The sequence below is a fragment of the Dromaius novaehollandiae genome, chromosome 10, assembly GCF_036370855.1.
Source record: "Dromaius novaehollandiae isolate bDroNov1 chromosome 10, bDroNov1.hap1, whole genome shotgun sequence".
NCBI lineage: Eukaryota > Metazoa > Chordata > Aves > Casuariiformes > Dromaiidae > Dromaius > Dromaius novaehollandiae.
Genome location: NC_088107.1, coordinates 7,545,897 through 7,570,363, shown reverse-complemented (window position 1 = coordinate 7,570,363; position 24,467 = coordinate 7,545,897). Strand labels below are relative to the sequence as shown.

The 24,467-nt window shown below is 42.7% G+C and overlaps 1 protein-coding gene across 3 annotated transcripts in view; it reads left to right on the top strand.

The window, feature by feature from the left end:
- The window catches only part of SLCO3A1 (solute carrier organic anion transporter family member 3A1), a 154,902-nt gene extending 130,556 nt beyond the window's left edge, over window positions 1-24,346 (top strand). For 2 of the 3 annotated variants that reach the window (XM_026104349.2, XM_064517205.1), the window contains exons 7-10: window positions 526-664; window positions 5,963-6,138; window positions 9,532-9,596; window positions 14,973-24,346. In XM_026104349.2, coding sequence (XP_025960134.2) covers window positions 526-664; window positions 5,963-6,138; window positions 9,532-9,596; window positions 14,973-15,352 — 760 coding nt within the window. In that variant the 3' untranslated portion in view covers window positions 15,353-24,346. The remainder of the gene's footprint in view (window positions 1-525; window positions 665-5,962; window positions 6,139-9,531; window positions 9,597-14,972) is intronic. The other variant, XM_064517206.1, reaches the window with a different exon arrangement.
- The last annotated feature ends 121 nt before the right edge of the window (window positions 24,347-24,467 follow it).

Genomic DNA, 24,467 nt, shown 5'->3' with positions numbered 1-24,467 from the left:
CTGGAATTTCTCAAACCAAGTTCTATTCAGACGTGGTGAGGAGGAGGCACACGTGGCTCCAGGCACGTTTTGATGAGGGAAATGAAGCACCCAATACCCTGTAGATTGATAGGACTCCGAGAGAGTTTTTCTATATTTTATTTTCTGCTGCTCTTCAGTATGCAGTGGTGACTCTTTTAAAGGCTTCAGGCTTTCTGCTTCTCACTGTTACGGTTTAGAAAAACACAGAGCAACAACCTCTCCTGGCATGTCCTTGGGTTTCCTTGGGGCTGCTCGCTGGGGAGACAAGGCAGCCCAAGCCTCACTTTACATCTCCCATTGCGCAGGGATGGTGGCCAAGGTACTCCTGTCCCAGGAAAGACTGGAGCCTGGAGTGCTTCGTGCTGGGATCCAGACAGCCTGCTTGCTGCTTGTTGTATATTTGTTTGCCTTAACTAATCCCCTTCAAAGCCATCTTTGTGTGGCACTGATCTCATTACACTGCACATTACTGTGCATACACATTATTTTCTGTTTCTCTTGCAGCTCCACTCCGACCTCACCTCTAGACCCATATGCCCCCTGCAATAACAACTGTGAATGCCAAACCGATTCCTTCACGCCCGTCTGTGGGGCAGACGGGATCACCTACTTATCTGCCTGTTTTGCTGGCTGCAGCAGCACGGTGAGTGTGCTTTTCTCAGCATCTCTTGCCTGTAGGAATGATTTTGTGAGAGTGAGTGAGGTTAGTGTGTACTCAGTGGAGTAGTTCCTTTACAGCTGGCAGCGGTTACACTCCCAAGAGCCAACCTCACACCTCGGATGGTCCTGAGCCACTGTCACTTTTCTCTCTGTTGTTTAAATGCCCAGTGACTCTGGCTACACTCTGCTGGGGTCACCCACAAGCCAGAATGGGTCTCCTCCTCCTCCTCCTCCAGGCTATATCTCTTCCCTGCTTTGCTCCAAGGTGGTGGCAAGAACAGCCATCAAAAGGAGAGCCGAGAATCCATCCAAAATAAGAGCCAAAGACACACTGTATTTTTGAGTTCTCCCTATCTAAGAGTCTATTTCTTTTAGAAAACCCTTAAAGACAAGACCACCTCTGGTGAAGAAGATGTGGAATTCTTAACAATACCTTACAAGTCTGCTTCTCCAACAGCAGTGAATTCAACTACCATAACTCCCAACTCTGCGTATTAGTTTACACCTGCAGAAAACTTATGGTTATATTTTGCAGTCTTCATTCAACTTGTATTTTTTGCATGCCCAAAGGAAAGCATCTTCCTTCGTGCAGCACAGTGTGCATATGCGCGTGGGAGGAGAAACACAAGACTCCATGTGTAAAACTGGGTCCACTTTTCATTTGTTGAATGAACTTACAATATCAGCAGGAAAATAATATTTGTATATCATACTCATTTTACAGTATCTTTCATAGTACAGCCAGATATTTTGAAAAGCCAAACTGTATTTTAGTCAGCAGCAATGTCAGTATTATATCATGAAATCTAATCTCCTGAAGCCAAAGAGAAGTAAATCACATTTTAATTAATGAATACACCATGAATCTCTTTGGCCAAAGTTAGTTAATTTTTTAATTGTTTTAATTAAACAAAGGAAAAATAGATGCTGTGAATTGTACAAGAATTGCTAAGATTGCTGCTTTCATTTGAAAACAAGGTCCTCAGGGCTGAGAAAGGAATCAAGCAGCAAGTTGTACAGCAGTTATATAAATAGTACGGTTGTCCATGTGAAAACACCTGGAGTAGCATTAATTAAAATATTTTTATGGCTATCATCTCTTTTCCTGCCTACTGTGTATCTGAACAAAAAGGAATGATAATTTATCCCTTTATAATCCAGAGTTTGGGTAACTGCCATTAAATGAAAATGTAAAATAATGTAAATGCAAATATAAAGTAATTGAACTGAGAAGCAAAAATGTCAGTGACAAAACAACACTAGATGTTTTAGCTTTAATTTTCATAAATAATAGCCTGAATGGATTGTCCAGTTACTAGCAGTATGTATTTTGCCAATTTTACAAACTTCTTTTTTTTTAAATATATACACCTACAGCTTCAGTTACTCTGAGACTGAATTATTGGGATCTTACAGGCTGACACGTAAGCATTTCGTCTTAGCATATGTTCAACCACTGAATCCTTATTCTGATAATTTAGTGCTTCTGTTTTGCTTTGTTACAATTTGTCTCCTTGGCCACTATGCTATTTTCTGAGGAAAATACATGGAAATTAAGCCCTTCTGATTCAAAAACTAGTTCAGTTCTTTCAGTTGTATTTTTGAATTTAGCCCTAGAATAAAGGCTATTTTCCCTAATTTGCACCAGGAAAAATAATGCAGTTACCTTAAACATAATGACTGATGCTAATTAACGTATGAATCGTATCTCTGTGCTGAATATCATCAAGCAAAAAACATACAATACAGACAGTTAGATGAGATACAGACTTTTAATCATTGCAAACTCCAAGATGAAAGCCTCGATTTTGTTAGAGGAAGGGGAATATGAACAAGTAATGAGCCTGATCGCCGTGATTTACTGAGCCGTATTGCACTTCTCTTTATAGGTAACATCCTAGCTCCACTAAAGTCACAGGCAAAATACTATTTATTTTAACAACATCCTACTGCCACTGCATTTGCCACATACATAAAGGCAGAACAAGGAAAAATGACCGTTTTCTACCATGGAAAGTGGTACTTCTAATCTTTGCTGTGTGTTATCGACCTTTCAGTTTTTCACATGAATAAAACACACAGTGTTTTATTTTACTGTTACAACTCCTGCCTTTTAGAATTAAGATAAATTATAAAGTTAAACCCAGCCTAAAGTTAAGCCCAGCCCACTTGTGCAGGGCACGCAGAATAGTTTCTCACCAGTTCACCAAGCCCTTAGTAAGAATGAAACCCATGCGGTTCGTGTCCGGAGCGTGGGAACGATTGCCTCACTGTGTGATTTGGGGCAAACCTCTCACTCCTTTCCAAGAGCGCAGTAATGAAAATTCAGCATCTGTTCAGCATGCAGCTGCCTGCCCTCATGCTCGCAAGAACAATCCTCCAAGCAAAACCCTCGCTCTTCCTTCCCCTCTCTCTTACTCGCTTTTTCTTATTTTGCCTTTCCATCATCATCTTGGGGTTCTTTTTGTTGTTTTGTTTTGTTTCTTTGCAGTAACATTTTGAACACAAATTAATGAAGCAATAGTATCCTCTGGAAAGGGCATTATCAAGAATTATGGACCAGTTTGGCCATGCAATGGCCCTGAGGCAAAGCCAAACTGCCAAACCAGGCTTTAAACCCATAATCCAGGTAATGACCTGTCTAGAGGGTCTTGTGGATGTTATATGCTTGTGATGAGCCGAGGGTTGCGTTTTACTGGGACATAAAATTCTCTGAATGCTTTATTTAACTTTACTGCATTGGATGTTTCTGACCACTTCCCTCCTCTTTTCCTTTGTGGACTATTTCTAACAGTGTGGTTCGGTTAGTTTTTTCTTTTTCATGTGAACACATTTGTTCTCTGTTATGGAGCTGGTTGCAGAGGTGTGCCTATCCAAAAAGTGTTAGGAGTGTTGGCACTGACAGGCAGAGCTCTGGCACACTCATCTCAGGAAATTTTCTGTAGCCGTTCCTCTCCTGTAAGTGACCCTGCTATACAAAGCCGTTGATGGTACATCTTGTTTGTTTTATGCCATTGCTTTTCTCGGTTTCCCTTTCGTCTGGAGGCAGGTGAATTCCAACCTGGAGTTACAGTGCTGGTGTCTCAGGGCTTTGTGCTGAGAGCAGCCAGTTCCTTCCCTGTCGGAGCCAGGGTTGAAAACCCATTAGCATGGATAATTTGTGTGCATAATTACCCCAACTTCTGGATGCCTCTGGAGGTGCAAATTCTGCACCTGTGCAGCTTCATGCACACACAGAAAATCATGGTGTCAGTGTGCAAGCTGCAGGGCAGGGAAGACGGTGCTAAACATGTGGTTGAGTGGTGCCAGGGTTAGAGGGGCTTCCCAGGGAATCGACAGCAATTTGGCATGGGTAGGAAAATGTTGCCACTCCACGGGACAAAGGTAAAAGTCTGTTAACAAAAGGGAACAAGGGGAAAGCAGTGGTTGGGCCAACAGAGGTGGGCTTGTTGGGAGCACAGGATAAGGCGGCAGCTGTAGAGGAGTGGTGCGGTGCCACTGCTGGGGAGCTCCGGGAGGGATCGTGACCCTGCCACTTCAGCCCAATACGCTAATATTCCCAAAGCACATCAGAGGTTTTCGTGACCTGTGCGTAGGGTTTCACTGCTTCATGGTTTGTTACACCAGATGTAAAATCACACCGGAGTGGCTGAATCTGCCCCACCACTGCCAGATTTTCTTTTTTTCCCCACTGATGAGATCCCATAGGGAACAAGCACCCAATTCTGTGTGTTTGCCATGATGCCCAACACAGTAGGCCATTGCCATAACTAACCTACACTTGCAAAGGGTAAGAAAATTGCCCCAGGACGTTTCAGGACAGGTAGGTACTTTTCTGCACTAGGACGAGGCTTGCTCTGCTGGGTTGTGTTCTGCTTGGATGCTAGCTAGGCACTGCGGTGACAGCCAGGAATTACAAATTACTGCCCTGTTGTCCCTGTGCAAACACCACTGCAGTGGTGCTAATTGTCACCATCACAAAGCCTTCAGGTGACAGCTTCTGACTCACAGCACAGGAATTTGTTACGTTAATTATTACTTGCCAGACGAAAAGGCATCTGCACGTCTGCTCCGGCATTCCTGGAGTTCTGCACTGCGGTCTCTCTTGCCCTCTGTGCAGTTATTTGGAAGGAAATCGTTTGACTCCTATGCAGAAGAAAGAGATTGGTGTCAGAAGGGCTAGAGCAGCGTCCCCATGCATCCTTATCATTAGAGGCAGTGAACCAGAAAGTGTGCTATTGTATGGTCCTAAGGGAACCCCAGCAGAAAAGCAAAGGAATTTCTGCTTGAATGTGGTAGAGGGGAAGGGAAGGAGATTTAGCTATTTTTTAATATATTTTATTTTATGGCATTACTTCTCTTACAAACATGTGACCTGCAAACCCCACAGCCTGATGAAGACAAGCCATGAATCATTTATGATCGTTTCCTTCTGTATTCGTTAAGGGATTTCTTGGTAGTATTGTGCGCCTTAATTGCGTTGACATCCCCCACTCAGAAATTCAGGAGAGTGAGTTGGAAAATAAGAGAAAAAAACTAAATCTGTGACTGGCAAACAAAGCTTCTTTTGACATCTTGCTCTTGCTGGAGAGATCAAAGAAAAATGTGGTCATTTCTCCTTCCTTCTGATCACATATTGATAGAATTTATTTTGCCTGGCTTCAACTTTTAGCTCTACACAGTTCCCACTAAACCAAATGGCATTTATTAGCCCTGTAGTGCACTTGAGTCCAGTAGTGTCTCTGCCACCAAGCTTTGGCCAGCTCTTGGTGAGCTAAGGCACATGTCATGGTGTTCTCCTTCCCAGGATTCGAGGTGCTGGGATAAGGCAGTGAACTGGTAGCCAAGAACAGGGCTGCAGATTTACCTCTTTTTAATGGGCTTCAATTTAATTATAACAGCCAAGAAGACAGAGGTAAATAAGAAAGTAATTAGGACCATAATTTGGGGATCTTTCGTGGAGCAGGGACACAGATCGTTTCTTTATTCTTCTCAAAAGGGGCATAACTTGTTAGTAATTTTGTTGCAGTGACATTTATGGGAGAGACTTGAAAGGAGCAGAAGAAAAGAAACAAGCCAAAGGAAGGTTTTCCCTTGCTGATAGTGTGCATCAGAGCTGACGCATTTTTGAAATCCTTTCCAAACCCCCTCAAATAAGCACTTCATTCATTAATTGACCATTAGAGAATTCAGAGTTGCTGACTGGTGAGTCGTTGTTGCAGAGGACCAGTGTTGGGGACCATGGGTCTTGTTTTCTCTGAACCCCTGTGCTCCTTTGCAGAATCTCAGCGGCTGTTCGTGCCTCAGCTCGCTCCCAGCTGAAAACGCTACAGTCGTTCCTGGAAAATGCCCCAGTCCCGGCTGCGAAGAGGCCTTCCTGACATTCCTCTGTGTGATGTGCGTTTGCAGCATGATCGGGGCCATGGCGCAGACGCCGTCGGTTATCATACTCATCAGGTAAGGGCGATGCTCGGAGGAGCTGACGCGCTTGCAGGTGGCTGCAGGCCAGTGGAAGGGCTCCTCGCTGGCGGTGCACGCGAGGCCAGGATGTTGTGCAGGGCATGGGGTGCCAGCGGGAGCTGCGGAGAGCCAGGACCCCGCACAGCTCCTGGCCTCAGCATTTTTGGCTGCACTGGCTGTCCCCAGATAGTTCTCTTTGGCTTTGGTGGAAGCTCAGTCCATCAGAAAAGCAGATCTTGGGCTAAGAACTTGGTGGAGACACCTCAAAAGAACTGTTCATATCTTCCAAAGAGTCTGAACATCCTCACCAAATAAGGACCTATGGGTACAAGCTTTCTAATACACTACTGGCAGGAGTTGGGGGTGTGAAAGCCTGATCTGTGATGCCTGAATTTAGGCCCAGTTGTTTCAAGTATCAGCTAAGCCATTTTCTCTCTCAGCCTCTATTCTGCTTGGTAGCTCCTTGTTCATCCATGGCATAGCCCTCCTGAGTTCAGTGTATGCCATGCTGACCTGCTAAAAAAGAGAGAATAAGGGAATTGTTTTACCAATGTCCAGCTTTGGTAAAATGGAAATGGGGAGGGCCTGGGCTTGCAAACTGAGAGGATCCCTACAGGGACGCTGCAAAGAAAGGTAACAGACTTGTTCCTACCAAGGCTGGAATTGGCATGCGGAGAGGGAAGTGCAGAAGTGCAGCTTCAGTCCAGGCAGGGAAGGCATTAGTGCTACTTCAGCAAAGTGGCAGAATTGCAGCCACGTGTTCTCAGCAAGTAATGGCTTAATAAGGTACCTTTAGAGATGACCCAGAGAAACTATTGAAAAAAAAAAAAAAAGAAAAAAAGGCTATGGCAAAGGCTAGCTTGGGTCAATACACCCCTGGCTAGAGGTTTAACTTCTCTCACCCTGGACCTAGCCCAAAAAACAGAGGGAAATTCAGGATATGAAAGACATCCCTGAGTGAAGCCAAAATGAATAGGTGGACAAAAGCAGCTTATTCAAATGAGTGACCTTGTGTTATTTCCAGACACGCAGAACACTTCACCCTATGAGATACGTATATATCTAAGCAGATCCATTCTGCAGCCTGGAAAATTCCAATAAAATTCAATCAATAAGGTCTGTATTAGAAATACTCTTCAGTGGATCTTGGACAGAACAGTTCTTTGAGGGCATGTCTCCCAGCAGGATATAAAATGAGATATTCCAGCTCCTAGTTCATTTCTCTCTTTGCATCTACAGTTGATAAAGGGAAATCAAATTTCCAATGTTAAATATTGTGGCAAATGTAATTTGAGGTTTGAAGGGTTCTTTGTGCAAGGAAATTGCCAGCACCTGTAGGATCCTGAATGGACTCATCTTAGTGTGTGACTTCAAATGAGATCAGCCAGTCACCAGCCAGGAAGGAGAACACAAGGCAAGAAAAAAGGGAAGGAAATGTTAAAAACACTCAGCTCACAGCTGTATGAAATAAACAATTCCCACATCCAAATTCATAACTACCGTCCGCTTAGAATCACAGATAGCAATTAAAACGCACAGGGAAGAGCTGTTTGCCATGTATCATCTCACGTTCTCCAAACAACCACCGTCTTGGATAAAACATTTCTAAAAGCAAGTGTAGGCACGTGAGCTTGCCCTGGCAGTGAAAAGTGGCATCGTCAGCTCCCACACGGAAGTCGAAATGAGCCGAGCAGTGGTGCTCAGCACAGAGGTGCCTTCCACTCGCCTGGCCAGCAGGAATTACCCCAGGCCGGTAGCACTTCTTGCGTGTTGGTGTGTGGCTGAGATGGCCACTCAGAAGCAGCTCAGGTTTTACGCTGAAGCCACTTTTGTCAGATGTAACTGATTACCTAGCGGTGAGGCTGCAAAAAAGACAGGCTGGTAGGGCTGCAGTGGAGAGTAAAATTAAAGACGTTTGACCCTCTCCTGCCCCGAGGCCTTCTGGTATTGTTCATCCCGCGTCCAAAGGGAGGCAGGTTTCTGCCGTGTGGGCAGACCGAGACGTCCATAATCTGTAGTTAGAAAAGGGGATGTCACCAGGTGGCAACTTTTACCCTAAGGTATGGGAATTCATCTTAAATAAAAATGGATGGATGGACACCAGCACTGGTTGAAAACCCACTGTGAATGTTTCACATGATAATCTGTTTTTTTTCCATAAAATAAACTTTAATATTCCTTCTGATTCCTTCACTTCCCACCCTATTGCAGGATCTGACTTGAGCAAAGCCCTTCACCACTGGAACATTTTTCCAAGGGTAGATACTTCATGGTATAAAGTCTTTCTATAGAGCATGGGTGTCTACCTGACAACCCTGCTGTAATTCAGCCAGAAGTCACAGTCTTCATGCAGGAATCATGGTGTGATGTTATATGGCCTCTGTAATGTGTGAGATTAGGGCAAGTGGTTAAAATGGTTTCTCTTAACTTAAAAACAATTACTCTTTTTGACAGTTTTATCAGTATTATCTGATTCCCCTCCAGTGTTTTTGTACCAGGGACCACCACTTCCATCATGGGTGTCACTCCTACTGCTGACTACAGCACCCCTGTAAAGACATAATGGAAGGAGCAGCTGATGCCTTTAGGTTTCTGTGTGTGCTGAACCCAGTCGTATGGGGATCACTGTCCTGCTTTCCAGCCTTTATATGCTGTGCGACATAAAATGCTATTAATAAGACTTCAGACCAAAGTAGTGATTTTTGAAATGCCAAAGGTTTTACAGACCCCACCCCAAGAGGGTGGCTTTAGCCAATACCATCCTTGAGCCAAGTAAATCAGAAAGCTCTGAATGATTTTTTAAAGCACCTTTGAAGTCTAATGCTAATGAGGTAGAGTGGGTTCTGTTTGTAGCAAAAGGCAATGTGACCATTGCCTTCCCCATGTAAAACAAATTCAGATGCTACTCTGTCTCATGAAACTAGTCTTCACAAACACATCCTCACTAGGAGGCTTGTTTTAATAGGCTGACTGAACCTTTTAGTCCACCATCCTCCTTTCCCTCTCTTATTCCCATTAGTCTGAGAAGTCTCACAACAAAAAGATTTCTCTCCCACCAAATCACAACATCTGGAGCCTTGCAAGTATTGTAGGGAATTTGTAAATGATGATTTACTGGGTTGGGAATTTCATCTCACCCCTTCTGATGACAAGATTAACTGCTGTTACTAATGACTTAGCAAAATTCCTCAACCTATCACATGGCAAGAGTTGCAATTACTTTTGGGGCTGTAGGCAGTTCAGGCGAAGGGGGAAGAAAAACCCCATTAATGACTTTTTGAAGAGGTGGTAGTGGCATCCTGGCTGACAGCGAAGAATCGCTACGGAGTGTGTTAATCAAAGCAGAGCACTAAGAATCGATTTCACTCTTTACCTCTTTTCTCCCTACAGAACCGTGAGCCCCGAACTCAAGTCTTATGCTTTGGGGGTGCTTTTCCTGCTTCTTCGTTTGTTAGGTAGGTGCAAAAATCTCTTGTCCTTCCCTCCCACCCTTTCCTCCCCCACAGAGAACTGTATTTTTAGGGTGTGTCTACCTGTGAACATTGATTTCTGCTCCATGCAAACCTACTCTACCTTCTGAAGGTCAGACTGCTGTAGCTGTTCCGAGTGGGGTCTGACGCAACAGCGTCTGAGACCTCTCTCTGAAGGGTATCACATCAAGGCTCCCAAAGGGAAAGGCAGGCATGTGCTTTTCCTGCCATTCGAATTGTGCTAATGGAAAAAATTGAGCTGTTGCTTGAGAAGTGACCATTTGTGCCATGCAATCAGTTACTCCCCTATAGTCGTTGTTAACATGTCAGCAGTTTGCAAAATTACTCCTTTATTGTGTATTGCTGAAGTAGAGGAATACATATTTTCACCCTCATTTGAGGGACAGGGCCTATGTTAATACAATATGTGTTCATGCCTTCCTTTTGGTCTCTCAGAAAGGAAAACCATAAAATGAGGCAGACTGTGTCCTTGCACTCTGCTGTGACTTAAATACATTTGGCCGTTCCTCCGGATCACTATATGTTTCTCATGTCTGAATGAAAAGGAGCACATTGGGCACCTGCCTGTTGTTCATCTGCTTCTTATTTCTGTTTTTTTTCTGTCCCCCCTCTTTTGAAGGGATGGCTCCTACTTTAAAGCTCCTGTGTTTCAGCTCCTTTGCCTCAATGATTCAGCACAAAATTCTGTCTAATCCTTCGTGACGTTGGTCCCTTTCATGTCTGTGGTGGGGTGTGGATAGTCTTTTTGCTCTTGAGCCACGCTTTGTCCCCTGCAGTGGCAGGGCGCAGGTGGTGTGTCCTCTGGACGCCCCCACTTATCTCAAAGGCATCAGCTGGAGAGGCAAATACCATTGCCCAGGATGGAGCAAGGCACCACGAGTGAAGTATCTAGTCCCGTACCAATCCACTGGGCACACCAGGGAGTGGGATTTCTCTTGTGGTCCATGCATGGAGTAGCTGTGCAAGGAGGATTTTATCTCGTAGTAGGTCGAAATGCTGCTTTGTCGAAGTACTGCTCCAGGACTTGGCTGTTCGTTTCTTCTTTCTTAAACAAGCATTTGTATGGTCTTTTCTGGACCTAACATTTTTAGTTGTAGAAGGAGAGGAGGGAAGTAGGGGAGGGAGACAAAAATCTCATAGTGCCACATGTTGCCTTGAGTAAGTGATCTTATTTTCATTGTACTGCCTTGTTCTCCATTAGCTGACAGCGTGAATGGCATGCCCACATGGTCCCAGTCCAGTTTACATTAAAGCCAATCAGATTATTTTTGCTTTTGATGAAGTAGCAGCATTCATACCAAAAGCTCGATGTAAGTAAGCAGTCTTATCCAAAGCCTGGATAGGTCTAACGGAAGCTTCTGGGTTGACTTTAGTCAGCTCTAGTTCAAGCCTTGCAAAGACAGCGTTTTCTTTTGCTGTCCATGCTGCTCTTGGGTTTTGGCCTGTCTTCAGCTGCCTGAATGCAGAGTGTCAGCAGGCAAGTGTGCGAGGAGGATGACTGTGTGCTCTTGTTTCCACATGAAACATTACTTAAGGGAGAAGTTCTTCTCTCTTTTCTCTTTTCCTTTTAAAAGAGAGAAACCTTCTGAGATAGCTGCATCTTGAATTGCACTAAAACTAGGCTCAGGCAGGTATGCTTAGGTTGACTAGACCCTTTTTCTCTGCCAGTAAAGAAGCCGTAGTAAGGATTTAGACTCAAACATTTATATGCTACTCTGACAGTAGAGAATTCACATGAAATAAGAGAATACATCCTGGAGCATATCAGCAATGTAGCTAAAACCCATAGAAAATGAAGAGAAAGGTACTATGCAGTATAAGCGCAGGTATCCAAATCTTGCCCTTAACAATCTGAAGTTTGAGATTAGCTTTGCTGTTTTACTTTGAAAGCTTTTGAGATCACCTTTAAGCTTTGACTTAAGAAGAGAGTGATAATAGCTGCTTCTTGAACCAAAGGAGAGTATTAAAAATAGGAAGTGTGAGACCCGGAGGTGCAATCATAGCTAATAGATTTCAGTAATACAGAGGCAGCTTTTTTGTACAGCCCTGCAGTTTCTGCAATGAAATATATATATAGCAGAAATTTTTGCAACATTTTGCAATAAGAGGTAAAGCATGATTGAATATCTTTAATATTCACTGTAATAACATGAAACAAAACTAAATTCTCCTGGTGTCTTCCTGGATGTATTATCTCATTCCATAGGAATTGTGCTGCGAGAGAGCAACATAATAGTGTCTCCATATAAAGGTGTTACTGCAGTTTCTCAGAGAAGAATGTAAAGCAATACTGTCAGAGCCTAAGGGTTTTGAAGGCAGCAACTACTGTGCAGCAGGTGTTGATATGGACATTCTTTTCCTATAACATCTCACGTCTACATAGAAAGCTATGGCTAAAAAGACTTGAAACCAGAAATTTCTGTCTGACTGCTTCCAGCATCCAGGCAAGTTCTGAGCTGGATCAGAAATGTGCAGTTCAAGCCCATCTGAAGAATGACTGCAAGCAGCTCAAGATGAACATCCTTGATAACTCCAACCTGACTGTACCGGGGATTGTCAGCACTGACAGTTCATGTCTGGAATGGCAAAGGCTTTTATGCATGTTGTAAGAACCTGCATGCTTGCCCTTCCAGATAGTGTTTACAGTGCATCCTAGAACAGCCTTTGCTTTACCAGTGAGGTCCTCTGTTTTTTCCTGCAAGCCCACCTTCCTTTGCCTCTCTTCTTCCAACATGATGCAGATGCAGTGTTTCTCCCTCAGAAGGAATTTAAAATCTCCAATGGTAGTAGCCCTGCAACTCCTATGTTTCAGAGTCTCTAGGTATTGTCTCACTCCTGTGAATCTCTTGATCGTTCCCTTGATGAAATGAGCTTTAACACAGATTGCTAAAGAGAAGTTTTCGGGGATTTTTAAGGTCTCCACATCTGTGCCTGCATCCACATAGGGGTGGCTTTGAAGGTCAGCAGACCAGGTCCTTTCTCCAGTCTTGTGAGGAGCAACTTCCAGTTTCTGTGGGAAAATATCACCTGGGCTTTTCATGGCAATGCTCAGGTTAGCACAGGCTCTGCTGTTTTTATGCCTGATGCAGCATCAGTTTAAGCTGGATTCCTTTTCATTACCTCTGTCAGCACAGAGATGATCTCTTCAAGTGATCTTGTGTGCCAGAGACTTGAAAAATGATGGAGTCTGCATGGCCTTGAATTGACCTAAACCTGATGCATTTGTCAGCATCAATCCAAAATGTAGAGATCAAATTATCGTGAGAATCTAGAAAACCAGCTGAAGCCAGCAGGAGATGTGGACGATGGCTGTCTCTGAACTTCAGCCTATGCGTCTCTGAAGCCTTGTATCAACTCCTCTCAACATGTTATTAAGCATAAGCCCAAACCTCAAAACTATGATCCAAATGCAGCTTTCCCTTAGTGCAGAAAGCACGCAGCTCACCGTTCGTCAGTCACTTCCACATCTAGCTGTTACTCCCTTATGGGGCATCCAGAGCCAGTACAGCACTGGTCACGCAGACTGGATCCCTTCCCAACTCCTGTATCAGCCGCACAATCTGCTTGCTTGCTTCTGGCAAGAGCCCCGCTGAATTTTAAATCCTAGGATGACTTTGCAGTTGTCTGCAGGTTAAAAAAAAAAAAAAAAACAAAAAAACCCCCAAAGAAACAAAAAACCATGCTTTTAACTTGGAAATGGACCCAGCTCGGTCTGGAAATCATTGAAACAAGGAACAGGGAGCTGTGCACTGTGATTTTTTTCAGAATATAATCAGGTTTTAGATGTGATGACTAGAACAAGTGTTTCTAAAAACAAGAACATCTTCCTTTTGTATTGCCTTTTTTTATTTACCATATTCATGCTAATAATGAGTGGTTAAAATGAATACTGGAAGCCTATATAGGCTTTCCTAACTCATGTATTTACTAGCCTATAAGGAAGATCAAAAAAATCTGAAGAGTTCTAGTCATCAGCAAAATAAAATAAAGACATGTCTGTTCCCACAGGCAACAGTGAAGACAACCAATTTATTTGTAGTCCTAGGATATATTGTCATGAGCCAAACAGTGACGTTCATGACAAGTTGAAGGAAGGTATGTTATTTAAGCCTGAAAATCCAGGTTAATGATGAAACTTGATCCTAAATTCAACACTCTTCTGCCTAGATACTGCAGCCCTCGTGTCTGTTTGTCTACATATGTATTTTTAGAGTCCCAGTCTCACTGCACCTAAGAATGGAGTGATGCTGCCAAGTCCCAGTTAGGGACAGTATGTTGTGCCCACCTGCTGTTCAGTTCCAGTAGAAAAGGTGTTCTTCTTCGCTTCCTGTCTTAACCCACAGCAGTGATTTTATTGATCAGTTTCTTTTTTTCCCTGGGATTTATGTGCTTCCAGCCTCCCCTATAAATATAGGAGAAGGAAGAGAAATGGTTTGCATTAGGTAGAGTATCCACATCTTCTGAGTGCTGCGTGCTCAGTGCATGTGTGCTGGCAGGTGAGTCCAAAGCTGGAACCTGTATGGACGACCCACTGTTTGCAGGTGGGCATGGCTGTCTTCAGGGTGAAGCATCTTGATATGGAATTGGGGGCCTCTGCGTATCCCTGTGGGATGAGAAAAAGCAGAGAAGAAAAACATTGTCTTTATTGGTTAAATGAGATCAGAATGATTGCTTTAAGATTGTAGCTCTCTTGCAAACTATGATTGAGAAATGCTTATCGGCGGTTAACTGCAATGATTGTGGGAGAATCCTGCTGTGATATTTCATTTAATGGCACAATAAAAGTTTCACTTGCTTTCAGCCTTAATCTTCGGCATGTATTGGAGGCTGTTGTTTCTTTTCCTTAGGTCCTGGGAAAGCATTCTCCTGTGTCAGAGAAAAGTCCAAAACTAGATTTCAATGCTACAGCAGATTTCATACTCTGCATTGGAGTCCTGTGGCATCCTACAAGTGAACACCCCAGAGAGCAGAGTTGCCAGTACCTAAACAGAGAAGAAGCTGCAAGGCTCTCCTCCCTCATTTTCATTTACCCTTCCACCCAGTCTCACAAGACAAACCAGAAGCTTAATAAAAGCCACTCAAACTTGGGTAAAATCCTCTCTGCATTTGTGATTTAGGGAGGAATCACTTCCATAAATGTTGAGTCCAAGCTAAAAACCTCATATCCACAAACTTTATTTAGGTTGATTTAGAGCTTAAAAAATTAGAGAGAATCACAGGCTCCATCTGGGACCATTAGCCTTGATAAAGTATCCTCTCTTTCCATTCACTGCAATCACGTTCGTTCTCTCTTTATCATAAAGATCATAAAAGCACGATTTGTCTCTCTTATCTTGACAGGTTTTATCCCACCTCCGCTGATCTTTGGGGCTGGAATTGATTCCACGTGTCTGTTCTGGAGCACGTTTTGTGGTGAGCAAGGAGCCTGTGCGCTGTATGACAATGTGGTCTATAGATACCTGTATGTTAGTATTGCTATAGCCCTGAAGTCTTTTGCATTCATCTTGTATACAACCACCTGGCAGTGCTTGAGGAAAAACTATAAGAGATACATCAAGAACCACGAAGGTGGTCTCAGCACTAGTGAGTTTTTTGCCTCTACTCTCACCCTAGACAATCTGGGGCGGGACTCGGTGCCCCAAAATCAGTCGCACAGGACAAAATTTATCTATAACCTTGAAGATCACGAGTGGTGTGAAAATATGGAGTCTGTTTTATAGTGACTATGGATGGATGAACTACATTAAAAATGTAAGGGTCCTTTTTAAAGAAAACAAAAAGAGAGAGCAAGAATGAAGATATCTAATTGCAAAACAACAACGGCAACACAGGAAACTTGTCTTTTTCTCAAAATCAGATCCAGCCAGGATTCAGAGCAACCACCTCTTTTAATGGGATCACTTTTGAAATCCTGTGGGGGTGATGGAGGAAACGCAACACTGCTATGGCTGGGTACCAGCCCATTTGATGATAGTATAATCTTCCAAGACAGAAACAGCTGGAGAGCATCAGCAGCTGCAGAGGTTCATCGGAGAGCTCAGCAAATGGACAGGCTCGGGCATGAGGCATGAAGGAGGAAGATGATAAAGGCAATGGCAGAATGGATGTTAGCAACGCTGCATGCCCTGGGGATACGTGCAGCCCCGTTACTTCTGCAATATGGGCTAACGGGTTAGCTGGTCTGGGCGCTGCTCGAACCCAGTGCGCGCTCTCAGTGATGGCAAGGGTACTAGAGTCGTTCAACCAGTCACACTGTCACCAGCCATGAGTCCGCGTTAAATACCTTGAAAGCTGCTGGAAACCCTCCAGGCAGCGAGCAATGCGGTCAGAGTTATCAAAATCCTTCCAGCCAAGGCGTATTCGCAGATCGCAGCTTCTTGGTTGTCTGTGAATAGCTGTGCTCAGATCTTTCAGACCCAGTAAAGTTCAAGACATTTGCTCACACTTGCCAAATGTGCTGTCATTTTTAAAGGGGGATGAATTCCAAATATTTGTCTGTGTAGTCCTCTAGTAAGATTTTTTTTAATTATTTTCAAGTTTATGTTAACCCTTAAATCGCTGACACTTTTCCAGAGGGGGGATTTATTTATGCTAGTTTGGGGAAGAGTCCTGTTTAATTCACCCAAACATAATGTGACTCAAGGGGTTTGTTTAATCCTCTGCGTTTTTTATCCATACGCCTTCATTCTAATATGCTACCAAGCCAATGAGGACACATACTATGTTTTTAAAAAAGAGAGCGAATGCACTGTGTCTCTATAAAAATAATTGCCAGTTGGAGAATTATAGATAATATGATGATTTACATAATATAGTTTTTTCATATTGTATGTGACTCAGTAAATATATATATATATGGAGAGACTGTTTATGTTCTCTTCAGTTTTTAAAGATAGATATATATATATAATTTGCAATCTAGAAATTATGTGGTGGACGTTTTCTTTAAAGTAAGTGTGTGTGTGTGTGTGGGTGTGTGTTTGGGTGTGTGTACAAGATGAAGGGAATACTGACCTTAAACCTGCAACTCGCAACTGATATTTTTTCACCTGAGAAATTCCACTAACTTCAATGGAAGCCTTGTGAAGAAAGCAGAATAAACTTTCTACCCAGAGGCTATGTTTTGCCCTAAGATTTGCAGATAGCATTTCCAGGGAAGACTGGGTTATAGGAGCAAAGGTTGGCCAGCATTGAGCACCTCTGAAATTTTCATACAAATTCTCAAGATGTACCCACATAGGAGTAGATTTGGCTTTGCCTTTGCAATTGCAGTCTTTACCCATGCTGCCAAAATCAAGGGGAAACTTTCATCTGATTTCAGGAAGCATTGGCTCAGGCTTAAATTGCATGTATATTTTTCTTTTCTGAAAAATTCCTCCTGGTAAGCAATACAAAGTGGTTGCATTTGATGAGTCTTCTCCAGTCAGAAATGGAAAGCAGACACATTGCCAATGGAGTAAATGTCAGAAGGGTTTTAAGGGTTAGCATCGTTAATCGGAAAGCTCCTTCTTTGTTTGTATTTTGAAGCTGTTGTGAACTTGCAGACGTTTGGAGATATAACCTGGCATGTCAAACCGAATGCTGGACGTAGCTTCCATGCAGCTGGTGGAGTAGTTGGTCTTTGCCCAGAGTCCTTGTCCGTTGCTGGCAGTGGACACACCACAGTCGGCACAATTACAGAGGGTTGATAACTTGCCGCTCATGTTCAATACCTTTTTAGCAAAATTTGCTCTTATCTTGCCATTTAAATATGTGGAGGGAGGGAGGATATCAAACTGCTTCCAGCTGACTGACTTTACATGAATGTTTGTAATTTATGAACAGCATTAGATGTTCAGCAACAATAAGGGCAAAGAAAGGTATATCAAATAAACTCCACTGTGCCAAATACTTGACGAATATTGTAAGTGTAGATGTTTGATTCTTGGTTTGGAGCCATGTTAAGAATCATTTGATTAATGAAGGCGTTAAAAAAAAATTATAAAGCTATGCAGTGCCATTGTTATGCTGGATAGTAAATGATGCTTTTTAGGCCATTAGATTGGTTTAGTATATAGAGATACTGCATCCATAAAACAATGGATTTAGAAAGGCACAGGGTGTATAGCTGTCTCATAAAATATGTATAATTGTCAAGTATCAGCCTTGGAAATCATTCTGTACAGTTTTCTTCATTCTGAAAATTTATTACTTAGACTACTGTTTTTTCAAATGTTAGTTCATAATTTTATACCACACACACACACACACACACATTCAGACAGAACATAAATGTCACAGAAGAGAACCCTCTCAAAGCCTGATTGCTTGAATTTCTATAACCCCTTCCGCAATTTCATTTTTTCACCTCTGAAAGTCCAAGGTGAATGAAAGTAACATGCTGACATGATGCCAAACAAACTCCAAGTATTCAAGAACTGTGGTTTGTCAGTGCAGTCAAAAATCTCCCTTAACCAGAGTTAGAGAAACTGGATTCCAAAGCACTTCACACTTTCATTTTTATTTTTTCCTTTTTTTAATTTAATCTATTCTATTGGTATTATGGGAGATGCACTTGCATGGGGTTACTTTCATTGTTTTATGCTGTTTCTTAAAATATTTGCACGATTGTTGTTTTATTTCTTCCAATAATATGACCTGTGAAAAGCTCTCTCCCCTTCCCATTCCTTTCTTCTTTCTTTTTAAGGATGTATCAGAAACCTGCCTCATGAAGAGCTTTACTGTCCATGCTTTGGTACAGATTCGAGCAAAATTTTATTTCAAACGAAACATGCAAACAAAAACTTCATCCATCCTAGTGGGCTCTTTGTTATTCTCAATTCAAAACCACAAGCTAATTTTGCCTGCATCCCAATTTTTGTTATAGAATAATGAGTGAATAGTCTTAGACGTCCTGCTGCTTCCCAAAATACAATGGGCCTTAGCCTCTGAGCACTTCACTTCCATCCCGCAACTGCCTTAACCATGCAGGAGTCTTAATAGCAAGAATGGAGTTAGAAAAATGCCCATTCCTGGAAACAGAAGTAGCCGCATTGTCTGTGTAGTTGAGATGCAAAATTGGAAGTTTTCCTCTATAGTCAGGGGCACTGAGGTTCAGAGTTTTTTTGAGGTCTCAACAGAAATGTTATTTTGACATCTCTGAGCACCATGTTCCCTGCATGGCTGTCTGCTAAGGAATGGGATGTTGGAAATTAAAACTACTTGAGCTTTAGCAGACTCTAAGGGATTGTCCAGCTGCCTTGCATGACTTCAGATTGGGGTTTCCCTTCCCTTGCACAGATATAACCTAGCGGTAGCCCCAAGGGAATCAGAAGGGACCCCCAATCTAAAATTGGTGCAAATAACACTAGAATGAGTCCCATTGTTGTTGGGTTTTGTTTTGTTTTGTTTTACATCCTCATTAAACAAGAAGATGCATTTTCAGAACCTACTTTTTATATATGTTGAAATCATACATCTTTCTATCTTTGCCCTGAGCATCTTGGATGTATAATGAGACTAAAAAGTCCATCACTTGAATTATCTAGATAAATCCTCTATTCCTTAGGAATTCAACTAGAAGGGCTTCACACTGCCAAACACCTGGAAAAGGCATTGAACTACTCAGTGCTACCATTACTAATGTGAGTTGGGTCTCACCTTGCTGGGAAGGTGGAAAGGGAAAGATGCAGAAAGAAATTAGCTTCAATTAGCTGAGTTAGCAATGCCTCAGAATGCTTCAAAATTGAACTGATGAGCTGTAGACATTTGAAAAGTGTTTGGAGTATTTCCAAATGGCTGAGATGCATTGACTTCTTTTTTCTTAAAAAAAAGAAAATAATAATAATAATAAAAAAGGGGGGGAGGGGGATGGGGAGAGATTTTTAGTCCCTCCAATCCCCATCAAAGTTCAGTGTAGCATCCTCAGCTGGTTTTCGTTCATCAAAGTGATGCTGGAGGCAATGCACTTCGGGTTCATCTTTGTCCATCAGTTAGTTGCATGTTTTCCTCAGTGAACGAGGTCCTGGGAGACAGAAAGGTGACTCTATCTAGTAACCAGCAGTTTCACTCCATAGCAAACCCAGAGTCAACCTCGAGGTTACCAGCACTGTGAAGCTTTAGCCCCAGAGTCAGCCGTGGCTGTTGCTGCTGTGTGAGAGCGTTTCTCACAGCTGGGTATGTTGGACTCAGTATTTTCTTGTGATTATGACAATCTTGGTGTGGTGTTTGTTTTGTTCGTGTCAGGTGACATGGAGAAGTGTTGGTATTAAAGACATATGCAAATGTTTCACTGGACTGATGTGATAACAACTTTGTTCTTTTATTCACAGAGGTTTCCAGATGCATTTCCACTCTACCTTTAGACATAGGCATTCTCATCTATACTCCCCTAATCTCCCATGTGCTATCTTTGCAGGCAGAAACAGGCATGTTCTTGCTGTCTCTCTCTAGAGCTGATTAACTCTTGTAAAGTTCACAGGCTTTCTGTGTGTGGGGTTAGAGCACCTTAAATATAAGCAATAATACTGAACTGCTCTTACTTGCATTAGGAGTTTTTGCTTTTCTTACCTTAATCTGAGTTCATTTCTTCCAACATCCTGTGCTCTTGCTGTGGCTCCCCATCCTGTTGGTGGCAATTCCAGGAGACTTTGAATATTCTGCTTTCCTTGCAACATGATGCCCCCTGTCCCCAACACCTCCCACCCCACAGGAAGGCCAAGATTCAATTGGTGGGAATGTGAGCAGCAGTTTTTTAAGATGGGCCATCAAATGATGGGAGCCATTGGCGTGAGCCGGGCCTGCCCTCAGGTATCTCATGGTTCAGAGTGATCCAAGAAGGAAAGAAGCTAGTAGGGCACTGTGGCTGAGCTTTCCAGAGTCCTTGGAACAATTCAGTGCTCAGCCTTCAGCGACGCTGAACAGACCTATCCGCTTTACCTCTTCCTGACACCCCCAGTTTGTAGGCTTTTCTTTTAAAATGACCATCAGCTTTCTTTCTCCAACCCCAGTTCTTCCTTCCTCTCTATGGTAAAGCACAGTTCAGTTCTACCAAGGTAATTTAAGGTGTTCAGAGTTATTGACTGTCGTTTAAATTTGCTTGAGATACCAGCAGGTCTCACTTAGTTTCAGATATGCTCAAAACATCATACAGTTTTTTCTGCTTTTATAGACTAAATCTGTTACTACTACTAGGCTGCAAATGACATTTTCTATCATTTCATTGACATTTCTAGCCAATCTAAGTGTTAATACAATTGCTTTGCTGAAAAATGTTCTTTCAGCAATTTTTAGACATTAGGTGGTTCTTTATTAACTAGTATCGCCAAGTAAAATCTTTGGCCGTGATCTGTTCCTTGAATTCAGTGGAGCAGAAGGAAGCTGTGCGTAGTCAGAAGCAATACTGGTGTTTTCTTTTGACAGAGTAAGACCATGGACTGCTTTCCTTTAGGCTTCAGTTTTGCCTCAGTCTGAGTTAGGAGCATCCTTTACTCCCACGAGAGCACCGTGAATTCATGTGGACAGAGGAATCCATTTAGATGGTTACAAGAGTAGGACTTTTGGATGTATATAGCATTTATACTGTTCTGCTTGTCAAAACCTTGCTTCAGGCCCTGATTGATGAATGGAGTGATTCCAGGGATGGGGTCTTTGCGATACTGTATTGACTGTTAGGGACGTTTCCCACTTTCCTTTAGATTAAGTGTGGTGGAGCAGAGTTTCACAACCTGGTGAGTAACGAAAGTACAAAGAAAAAGATTAGCAACACCCTGACAATTTCTAATGCTGGGCTTGTTCTACATGAGGTTGGTGTCTGCAAGTGGCAAAAAGCAATAAGAAACTTGTCAAGTCCAACTCAGCAAATAATTTATAGCAACTTCATAAATGAATTTTCTCTTTTACTTCCTCCATGTGAATTGCTGAGGAAAACTATAAAATGCCTCCAGTGTATTTGCAAGGTCATTTCTGCATATAATCTCTGGTCTGGAGGGGTTTGGAATGGCTTTGTTGTAATTCAGACAAGTTAGTTTGTTCTGACTGCATGTAGAAATCATTGGGAAATTTCTACTCCCTACTCAAAGGCTGGAATTTTCTCATCAGTACAATTATTTAGTGCAAATGTATGTGATTCAAAATTGAGTAAGAGGAACCTTGGTCAGTGCCAGTGGGCAGAGCGCCTCTGGACATGCACTGCTTTAGGACAGCCGACGTGCTGGCTTTCAATTCACAATTCACTTTCCAGGAATGTTCTCTGACAGATGCTTGAAATTCCCTGCTTCTCCCAGTGTTCCCACCAGTTAATATATTCATTTTAGTAATTACTGAGAGCAAACATAAGAATATGAACCCAGACAAAAACAAATTGGTATTAAGGTGAAGCAGATGGTGGATATTTTATTTGCAATGTTTGCACAGCTCTTAGATCTGATGCAAAATCTCTCTGGAATCAAAGGGTTGTATATGGCCTACAATATCTCAGTTCTTCCCAGCTGAATCGTTAGCCTTTAGGACAGCAGAAGGCATCTTTCCGTGCCGCGTATATCTTAGCCCTTTTCTTCTGCAGTATGGCATCGCACAAATATCAGTGTGTTTACTTTTCAACATAAACTGCATCTCAGTGTTACATATATGGTGCCTCACAACACTAACTGTGTGAACCTGAAGGAAGAAGTGACCCCTGTTCTTCGCCCGTGATGTTGTCTGCAAGTCTGGATGATTATGATCCCTGTTGAAAAATCACAGCCATTTTCCTAAAGTCTTTGGTGCAGTGGGTCTGAAACTGCTCTGCTGATCCCAGGTAGCCTGTAAGCTGGGCTGGCAGGTCTACAGCTTGTCTACAGACACATATTGCCTTTATAACATTTTCAGTTGAAAGTGTGGTGGTGAGAACGTGCATAATAGTCACTGACAAATTTTAAGGGTTGCCAGTGGTCTACAGCCACGAAAGTTTGGGAGTCTCCGTGTTCACACATGAAAGCAATTCCCATCATCCACTTCTGGGAAGGAGCCATCTCAGAGCAGGGTTCACAGAAAAAGTACGACAGCACTGGGACTGGCTAGTGTTTCAAGCAAAAGTAACCTCTTGTTTCTCTTTGGTGCAATGTCCCTAGGGAGGAGGGATGGGGATGGGAGCAGGGGAAGAGCTGTGACCTTTTAAAACCCATAGTGCCTACCACTGAAAATGGATCGCTGTATTGTATTATATTATACGTGACTACCATGTAAATAAAGTACAATAAATGTGGTGTTCATTAGGTTTTTGATACAAGTTGAATGCAGTCTGCAGAAATGTTTTTTTTCCCTGCTGTGTGTACTTAAATCACATTCCAGTCGTGGGGACATTTGGGGTTATGTGAGCTAGAACTGTGTAAGTGGCATTAGATGGGGGAAAAATGCAATAAGGATATTTTAAAACTCCTTTTGCCCTTTATAGATGAGACACAAGCACCATCAGCCAGCCTACAGGGAGTGGGGGTGCTTACCTACACAGGAGGAGTGCAGCTCTTCATTTGAAGTGGTTTATGAGCGGAAGAGACAGCACTGTCCAACCTGTTCTTGGCCATGCTTCATTCACAATGGAAGAAAAGCAACATTTTAGTTTGGCTGATTTCTCTTTGATTATTTTTCTGATGCATGTGTCGATCAGGAGCATATGCTTTGCCTGTGTAACCTTGTTATTCTCCACCCTTGAGATCCCTCAGTAGCAGCTACAGCTGAGCAAACTGAGAGCTTAAAAATCACGGCAGATTGGCAAAGTTTTCCTGTCCCTAACTCAACCAGCCGGCCCCCCTGTGGCTCCGACAAACACTGAGGGGCTTTTTTCAGCTAATAGGAATATTAGGAACTTACTTTGTTCCTTAACTCACTCCCTTCTTCATTGTTGTGTTTCTCCATAGCGTAATAATGGAGAACAACATGCCAGTACATAGCAATGAGGCACATCTGCCATGTGCCCTCCAAACCCTGATGCATCTCATAACTGGGCTGCTGGCTTGATGGTGGAGGTTTCCTCCAGTCTTCAGAAGCTCAGGACTTCTCTGGGAGGTGTTTGAGGCTGGTGTGCAGATATAATCTCCCATCTGTATGTGGGGGATACTTCCACATTGACCACCTTTTTGGAAAAACAAGACTGTCCCACTCTGTCACACCTGTGGCTCAAAACTCATCCATAGAGTTCTTTGGAGGGTCCGCCAAATTGGAGGAGTATCTATCTGCCTCTGTACCAGACCAGTCAGTGATGTTTGCCCTGAGTATCGCTGTTGTTCTTTGTAATCACCTGGGCAGAGCATTTGTGGGTGTTTGTATGTGCAGAAGGTCCTTCCTGCATAGGACATCTCCACAGATGGCCCACAGCAGCATGTGTGGGATGTGGATGAGCCCAGGTGCTTCTGCTCCTGCCTCAGGACGTATGTTAATCCTTTCCCACAGTGCCCAAGAAAAAGTGTTCCTCAAAAAGGTCTTTGAAGTGTGCTGGTTTGACTGGCGGTGATTTTGCAGACTTTTAGCAGCACTTCCAAAGTAAACCAAAACCTGGTTGGGAAAAAGAAATATTTCACTGTACAATTGATTTAAAAAGGAAAAAAAAAAAGAGAAACCACATGTTCGATATATTTTGAGTACTGCATTCTGTATTTTTGCAGCTTATATTTTCCAGATGAGCGGTTTAGAAATATGTGATGTGAAATACATACTGTAAGTTTCCTGTAAATGATATTAAAACCACTATTTTCATTCTTTCCTGTCTCACTGGATGATCTCTTTGGTTTTACCTTTCTTCCCTTCTTGGCTAGCTGGGCCATAGTTTTCTCTCCCAACAAGTTTTCAGTTTCAGTAAAAGCAGAGTTGAAAGCTTGGGCT